Genomic DNA, 8915 nt, shown 5'->3' on the forward strand with positions numbered 1-8915 from the left:
CAGCTCATCCCCTCCTACCTTACCTCTCTGATTTCCTACTACAACCCAACCCACATGCTTCGTTCCTTTGATGCCAACCTAGTCACTGTACCTCAATCTCATCTATCTCACCACCTACCCCTCATCCACATCCTGCCTCTGGCCTGGAACTCCCTCCCCATTACTATCCAACGGACGATCGCTCTCCCCACCTTCAAAACCATATTAAAATCACATCTATAAGAGGCCTTCCCTGATTAAGTCCTCATTTCCTCTTCTCCCACCTCCTACTTATTCATCCTTGTTTTTGGATTTGCCCCCTGTATTCACCCCAGACTTATGTACATAGCCATAATTCACTTACATTGATGTCTGCCACCCCCTCTAGATAAGAAGCAGCTTGGCTCAATGGAAAGAGCCCGGGCTTGGGAGTCAGAGGTCATGGGTTCAAATCCCAGCTCTGCCAACTGTCAGCTGTGGGACTTTAGGCAAGTCACTTAACTTCTCTGTGCCTCAGTTCCCTCACCTGTAAAAAGGGGATGAAAACTGTGAGCCCCACATGGGACAACCTGATAACCTTGTATCCTCCCCAATCAATCAATCGTATTTATTGAGCGCTTAGAACAGTGCTTTGCACATAGTAAGCGCTTAACAAATGCTATTTTTTTTATTATTATAAGCTCCTTGTGGAAAGATGTGTCTACCAACTCTATTGTATTCTCCCAAGTGCTTAGTACAGTGCTCTGCACACAGGAAGTGCTCAATACAATTGATAAAAAAAACCTAAAGCTTTTGAGCATTTTAATGCACTTGGCAGGCAAACTGCCACCCAAGCATTTATCCTAGATAGAGGTGTTTCTCTTCCAGCAGTTTGCAATGAGGAGAGTGATATTGGGGAGGAAGTGGTGAGAGCTGAAGGTGATGGAGCAGAGATGTTGCAGTTGAGTACTCAGTAGCTCTGAATTCCACAGCTCCTCAAAAAACTTATACCCCATAGACACAACTAGAATCCTGGTCAAGATTTAGAAGGGAACTGCTTTGAATCCAGATTCCTTTAAGTGGACATTATGAGAGCTGGGAATCCAGAATAGTCAAGGAGAGAAAATGGCTTCACAGAGTACTGAGTGCAGTGGGTAGGAGGAAAGGGAGCGTGAAGTAATCCAGATCAACTTGACAGTACGCAAAGTGGAGTGAAAGCATGTCTCTTGAGAAGCAATGTGACCTAGAGGATAGAACACGGGCCTGGGAGTCAGGAAGACTTGGGTTCTAAACCCAGCTCTGCCGATCGTCTGATGTGTGACATTGGGCAAGTTATTTAACTTCGTGCCTCAGTTACCTCATCTGTAAAATGGGGATTAAGACTGTGAGCCCCATGTGGGACATGAACTGTGTCCAACCTGATTAGTTTGTAACTACCCCAGCGTTTGGTACAGTGTCTGGCACATAAAAAGCGCTTAAATACCATTTAAAAATACCATAAAAAAGTTTTTGAAGATAGGAGGGCTCAAAGGAGGCAGACCAAACCACGGAGTCAAGTTACTTCCACATGACTCTACACCAGACAACTCTCTACTCAGGGATCAATAAAGTATTTTGCCACTGTAGAAACAGAAGGAAAGACCCATCTCACCCCTGGTTTGTGGGTCTCTGAGGTAAACCACCTCCACCCATTCCCTCCTTCCTTCCTGGACTGGGCCACCCCTCTTCCTGCCATAGTGAAATCCTGAACAAAAACTGCCACCAGACGTATTCTTGAGGTAGACGGGAGCCTGAATCACCAGACGCTACAATTTACTACCACTCCAGTACTTTTTAACTCTTCTCCTTCCAAGAAACATCACAAACCCATACTTTAATTTCAACAGCTTTATTTGTAAATTGACAATGAACCCCCCCCCCCAAGAATTAACAAAATCCAAGCAAACCCATTCAGGACCCTTAAAAAAACAACTGAACAAGGGGTAACAAACATTTTCTGAAAGGAATTGGGAGTTGTCAGTAAACATCATGGCTGACTTACACTCAAGTCACACACACCAGTTTAACAAGTAACCCCAGTGCCCCTCATCTCTCTGTTGCTAACCAAAGAATGGTCCCAGCCTCAAATAGCAGCTTCTTTCTACCCCTCTCCCCTTGTCAAGTACCACCACTGTAAAGCACCTTCACAATAAGGTAGATGTGTCCCCAGCAGTGAGGAACAGGTTGCAGCCACAGTTAATCTGCGCCTTCTGCAGGGATGGCAGACAGAGGGAAAACATTCTGTCTTGATTCTTAACTTCCAGAAAAGACTGACTTATTTCTTCTCCTTCTTCCCTTTCCATAAAAATTTCTTTTCAATTCCCCTTGAGCTGTGACTCATAGAAAAAAACAGATGAGAATAGGCTCAGTCTGCAGTTCCGTGAAAGGGGGAAGAAGGGATTTCCCACAGCCCAGTGGCTTTGGTAACCCACAGAGCAGCATAGGGCCCTGATCTTCACTTCCCTTTCTGGGTTAAGTGACTCACCCAGAGACACACATACAACCTACCCACCCACCTCCCTAGGGTGTATCACACCCACAAACGTTTAAGGCAGCATCAACAGGAAGCTTCCTACCTCCTTCAGACGGGCTATGATGTAATTATGATCATATGAGCAAGTGTTTCATTACAGGCTATGAATGCCTGGAATATTTTTTCTTCACCACAAAGAAAAAAAAAGAAGCCTCCAACAGAATCATACAATGCAAGGGTTTTTTTTTTTCAAAGTTAAAACCTGAGAGATGAAATTTTTTAAAAAAATCAAGATTAGGTAGAGGTGTCCGTCTATCCCCCAACGACATTTTAAGGATTCACTTTAAACTCTGAACAGGGCCCCACACCTCCAGCTTCCCGAAACCCTCACTCACCACAGACAAACATACTCACTGCCTTGTGGGGAGGCTGGGGGCGGGGAGGGAGGGGAAGAAAAGAGAGGGGAGAGAGGAGGACGAAGACGACGGCTGACTGACGTAAGAACATTTTAAGTTAGGGAAGGAAAAAGAAACGATCACATTATTCAATAGCACCATTTGATGCCTCTTTGAGAAGAAGAAGGAGAAAAAGAAGAAGAAAGCAAGAGGCGGATCTTATTTTAAAAGGAAGATCCCGCCAAGGATCCGCCAGCCTCCCATTTGTCTCGTCAGGATCAATGTCGAGGCAGGGGGAACAGGGTGGCTTCCGGGCCTTTCGTGTGGCGCCACTTTTTCCTCTCCCGGGTTCCCTCCCCCACAGTCTGAGAGGAACGGGTCTCCGGGAGGGCTCCGCCAAAGTCTCTGGGCTCTTCTCTGCTTCTTCCCGGAGCCGAGGCTCTGGCCCGAACTATAGCAGCACTTCTCAGCGTCTCTTCTTGGTTTACCCAAGCGGAGGGGACCGTGGGATGGCAACAGTCCGCCACTCAGTCCCCCCCCGTCCCACCCTGCCCCCCGATCAGGGCCCTCCAAATCCGCCAACCAGCCGCCGGGGTCCCCCCCCTCCCCCGAATCGCGTCTTCCAGACCCGGTCCCTCGGCAAAGCAGACTCGCCTCCCCCAAAAGGAAGGGGAAGGCAGGTCCCGGGGACTTAGGGGGCCTCCGTCCTCTCTCTTCGTCACCATCAATCTCCTCCCCTCACAATTACTCGGGGGAGGGGGCGGATGGAGTGGGGAGGATGGTCTCTGGCCAAAGCTCCGGTTGCAATTCCGCGAGCCGAGGGGCTCAGGTTAGAAAGCCACCACCGCTCGTACCAAGATGCTGATCATACCGTCGCCCTGGCGACACACCGGCTTGGTGTCGCACGAGGGTGGGGGGGCGTTGACTTTAGTGCCACCCCCTTGGGGGCTCAGAATGCCCGAGAAGTTCTTCTGGAGGATTTGGGCCAGGCTAGGAAAAGGACCCTCCTCTTGGGGCTGCCTCCGGTCTGTGGCCCCGGCTTCGCCTTTTTCCCCTTCCTGAGGCTTCTCCTCTTCCAGTCTGGCCTTCTTACTCGGGACCAGGCTGGCTTCGGCCCCTTGGCCCAGACTGCTGCTCCGCCGCTTGCGGTTGGGTTTCACAGGATACTGCGGGGGCGCGGAGTCAGAGGAGAGCAGCCGGCCACAAGAAGTGGTGACCGGTTCCCCCGGGGCGGGCTGGGCTCCACTCGTCTCTTGCGTCTCCATGGGTTCTGGAACTGGTTCTTCCGAGACCTGTTGCAAACTGGGGGCTGCTGCTAGGGTCTCTCCCTCTGTCTGGGGAAGGCTGGGGAGCACTTCTGCCTCCGTTTGCACAGACATCAAGGACTCGTCCGTTTCCACCTTAGCAGAGAGATAGAGCTCCCGGGCGCTACGCATGACAAGCGAGAGCTGCAAGCTCCGATGCAACCGCAGGCCACCGCGCTGCATGCGCGAGTGATACATCTTCCACACGGACATGGTCATGATGCGCTGTGCTTCCTTCTGCACCTCCATCCTGAGAGGGAGGCAGAGCAAGAGGGCACAAGGAGGGTAGGTTTAGAGTGGTTCTCTTCGCGCGAACAGAGTCAGGAAGGGAACGGGTGCTAATACCTTCTTTACAAGCTCAGGGCAAATGGGTAGGAACGGTGCAGGGCGCCCCTCCACCACCAAAATTCCGCTCGCTATCCGTACCTCTTACCCCCAGCTCCTGAGGTCCTCAGACTGCAAGTGCGTCGAAAACTAGAAGCAACGATACCCCCCCACTCTTCCACGACATCCACCCGGACTGAGCCGGTCGGCGCCCAACACTCAGGCTTTTATATACTAAGTTGCGTCAGCGGCGGGCCGCCCCGCCCAATCAGAGAGAAGCACCCGGACTTTCCAGCGCGCCATCGGAGAGGCCCTTTAAAGGGACGGAACGGAAATACAACTAGAAGCGTAGTAGGGGGTGGGAGAGAGTGGGCCAAAGGCGGGGAAATAAGTGAGGGAGGACCCCCCCCCCGGTCTCTTCGTGCTTCTCCAAAACGAACACTCTGACCCGTTGTTCACCTTTTCCTTGTTATCTTGGTGTGATCAATTCTGCGCTTTCTACTAAGCCAAGCACGATATGGGCGGGCGCGGGAAGAAAGAAAACGAGGGAGTGCGGGTGTGCATTTGTTCATGCCCCGGGAATCTCCGTACCGTCGTGTGGCGTGCATGTGTCTGTTTAACCTCTGCAGTGACTGAGGTTATCTGAACGAGTGCAAACTCGTGCAAAGGCTATCTGCATTTTAGGAAATGCCCCCTGAGAACCCTTACAGAACCTGCCCTTGAGGTCATTTCTTTCAGTAAACTTTGAGCTTGTTATTTATTTACCTAACCTAGAAAAACAAAAACCAGCCACTGTGGCAAATGTGCAAGATCTTTCATGCACGAGGTTTTTAACCCTGCCCGAGCAAGGTAAATGCGAATCCTCTCTACTTTCATTAATTCTTCTCTTTGCTCCGCCCCCCCCCACCTAAATTGTAGGAAAGAAATCCCACCAAGTGATTGATGTTACAGATTTGCACAAAATGAAAGAATCGTGTATTTGTGGACCATCTCTCCTTAAATGGAATGTAGTGTTTTCATATACATCTTCCTTTGCAACCAAAATAAATGGAAAAATAATAATTGTGGTATTTGTTAAGCACTTACTATGTGCCAGGCACTGTTCTAAGCACTGGGGGGGGATACAAGGTAAACCAGGTTGTCCCACGTGGGTCTCAGTCTTAATCCCCATTTTACAGATGAGGGAATTGAGGCACAGAGAAGTTAAGTGACTTGTCCAAAGTCACACAGCTGACAACTGGCAGAGTCGGGATTAGAACCCATGACTTCTGACTCCCAAGCCCGTGCTCTTTCCATTGAGCCACGGTGCTGGAAAGTATCTGCACCAAAACATTCCTAAAAGAAAAATTTGCCGCTTAATTGCATTTCTGATAAGCATATTTATCCTACAAATTATAATTCAACATAAAGTCAATGCATCGTTTGATTTTTATTTTCCAGTTCTTCTTACACTTGAATGTTCATTCAACAACACGCAGGTGATGGTGTATAAACACGTGCAAAAACTGAGCACACGTTCAAGAAGCAGACCAGTGCATGGCAGTGGGGAGGGGGGTGTCTGTGTGGGCAGCGTGGGTGTTCCCGCGCACACATGCATACGACACATGCCTGAGCAAACCAGATTCTCTTCCGCCTGAAAAACTGTTCGCGGGAAGAGTGGCAGCAACAGTTTAGCATTATGGTGAGCAGTTGTTCCAACTGCTTTCAAAATAAAAACCGTAAGACAAAGACAATCCATTTGTCGGCCTCCCCATTTGCTTCAGTTCTACGGTGATATCTCAAGAAGGAAAAGGGGGCCTGGCGGCGAAATTAGAAAAACAAAAACCGTTCTCTTTACCCATTGTAGCCACATTGGTATCTTCCATTGAGGAAAGGCAGGGAGCAGAAACATTCGACTGCGCTGGTCAAGGAGCCTGAAGGAAACAACAGGCCAGAGCAGGGGACAAGCAACAGTCTCCTGACCTCTCTTCTTTCCGCCCCCCCTCCCTCCAGTTTTTTGCTTGCGCACCTTTCGGTCCTTTTTCCCTCCCCCCTGGGACGGTCCCTTTAAGGTGAAGGAGGACCCGCCTCCTCTGACGCCAAGGTGCATTCCCGCTACCCTCCACCGGCTCCCGTTTCCATGACTATATTAGGTAACCATGACGTCCGGCGGGCGAGGGGTTAGACTCGCCGCGGGCTATCCGCCCAGCTGCCGTCCTCGTTTCCTCTTGCCATATAAGGTCACGGGCCCGGCATCCCCATTGCAGTCAATGGGAAACCTTCCTTCCGGCGACGGGAGAAGGATACGCTGGGCCCCTGGCTACTCACACCATCCTCTATGAGAATTACTAGCCAGGGACATAGGGCCAGAGGGGCTACAACGGGTATGCCCCTTCAGAGATGGCTTTTCAACGGAGAAACTTTCCCAGAAAAGGCTGTCTGCTAAGAAAAGGGTTTTTTTCTTTTTCACCATTCATTCAATAGTATTTATTGAGTGCTTACTGTGTGCAGAGCACTGTACTAAGCGCTTGGGAAGTACAAGTTGGCAACATATAGAGATGGTCCCTACCCAACAGTGGGCTCACAGTCTAGAAGGGGGAGACAGGGAACAAAACAAAACATATTAACAAAATAAAATAAATATGTACAAGTAAAATAAATAGAGTAATAAATACATACAAACATATATACAGGTGCTGTGCGGAAGGGAAGGAGGTAAGGCGGGGGGGATGAGGAGGGGGAGACTCCACCAAGACTCCCTTGCTCCTCTTCCATAGAGAGGAGTGTGCTAACCCCCTGGGGGAGGCTGGACACAGACACGAGGGTCAGATAACCCCAGAAGGCTTGGAAATTTTCAGTCCGTACCAAGGAGGGGCCGGGGGGGCGGGGGAGGAGAATAGAGCAAAGACTGTGAGACCCCTTAAACTGTTCTAAATTTAAAAAAAAATTAAAACAGGGACGGGGTTAGGTGGGGAAAGTAGTCCCTCTGGAGCTACTTTGGAGCTACCCCATTGGAGTACCTAAGTATTCAAATCCCTGCAACACCTAGCATTTATGGGCATATGTGCATAATCTATCAATGATATTTATTGAGTTCATTCAATTGTATTTATTGAGCACTTACTGTGGGCAGAGCACTGTGCTCTGCACATAGTAAGCGCTTAACAAATGCCATCATTATTATTATTATTATTATTATTAAGTACTTGGGAGAGTATAATAAAACATAAACACATTCCCTGCCCACAAAGAGCTTACAGTCTAGAGGGGGAGAGAGACATTAATATAAGTAAATAAATTACAGATATGTAGTGGATTGAATATGTGGGTTGAATGAGAGAGGATAATGCCATGGTTATGGGCTTGTGAGTCAGGAAGGATGGTGGTGCCGTCTACAGTGATGGGAAAGTCAGGGGGAGGACAGGGTTTGAGTGGGAAGTTGGGGAGTTCTGTTTTAAATCTGTTAAGTTTGAGGTGATGGCGGTACATCCAAGTAGAGATGTTTTTAAGGCAAGAGGAAATGTGCGGCTGCAGAGAGGGACAGAGATCAGGACTGGGGATTGAGATTTGGGAATCATCTCCATAGGGGTGGTAATTGAAGCCATGGGAGCAAATGAATTCTCCAAGGGAGTGGGTGTAGATGGAGAATAGAAGGGGATCCAGAACTGAACCTTGAGGGACACCCACATTTGGGGGTGGGAAGCAGAGGAGGAGCCCACAAAAGAGACTGCGAATGAGTGGCCAGAGAGATGAGGAGAACCAGGAGAGGACAGTGTCAGTGAAGCCAAGGTTGGAGAAGGAGAAGGGGGTAGTCAACAGTGTTAAAGGCATCTGAGAGGCCATTGGATTTGGCAAGAAGGAGATTATTGGTGACCTTTGAGAGGGCGGTTTTTGAGGCGTGAAGGGGGTGGAAGCCAGATTGGAGGGGGTCAAGGAGAGAATTGGAGGAGAGGAATTTGAGACAGCAGGTGTAGGCAACTTGCTCAAAGAGTTTGGAGAGGAATGGTAGGAGGGAGATGGGATGATAACTGGAGGGAGCCTTGGGGTCAAGGGAGGGTTTTTTAGGATAGGGGAAACATGAGTGTGTTTGAAAGCAGTGGGGAAGAAGTAATTGGAGATCGAACAGTTGATAATGGCTCTTAGGAAGGGAAGAAGGGAGGGGGCAAGTGTTTTGATAAGGTGCGAAGAAATGGGGTCAGATGCTTAGGTGAGTGCTTACTATGTGCAGAAAACTGTACTAAGTGCTTGGGAGAGTACAGTACAACAGAATTAGCAGGCATGTTCCCTGCCCATACATTACTTCCTCCCATCTCTCTGTCTCCCAGCACCACTGCCAGACTGTAAGCTCCTTGAGGGCAGGGAACATGACTACTAATTCTATTGTCTTCTACCATGTGCTTTGTACAGTGTTTTACCTACAGTAAGCATTAAGTAAATACTTTT

The 8915-nt window shown here is 49.1% G+C and overlaps 1 protein-coding gene across 4 annotated transcripts in view; it reads right to left on the bottom strand.

Moving 5' to 3' along the window:
• The window catches only part of IER2 (immediate early response 2), a 67272-nt gene extending 60877 nt beyond the window's left edge, over positions 1-6395 (bottom strand). The window contains exons 1-2 of one of the 4 annotated variants that reach the window (XM_038771463.1): positions 6331-6395; positions 1830-4419 (exon numbers count right to left, since the gene is read on the bottom strand). In XM_038771463.1, the coding sequence (XP_038627391.1) occupies positions 3696-4418 (723 nt within the window). In that variant the 5' untranslated portion in view covers position 4419; positions 6331-6395 and the 3' untranslated portion in view covers positions 1830-3695. Of the gene's footprint in view, positions 1-1829; positions 4420-4595; positions 4668-6330 lie in introns of those variants that run through there. The other 3 variants (XM_038771462.1, XM_038771465.1, XR_005457233.1) reach the window with 3 other exon arrangements.
• Positions 6396-8915: the final 2520 nt, after the last annotated feature.

Source organism: Tachyglossus aculeatus, chromosome X2 (genome assembly GCF_015852505.1).
Source record: "Tachyglossus aculeatus isolate mTacAcu1 chromosome X2, mTacAcu1.pri, whole genome shotgun sequence".
NCBI classification, from domain to species: domain Eukaryota; kingdom Metazoa; phylum Chordata; class Mammalia; order Monotremata; family Tachyglossidae; genus Tachyglossus; species Tachyglossus aculeatus.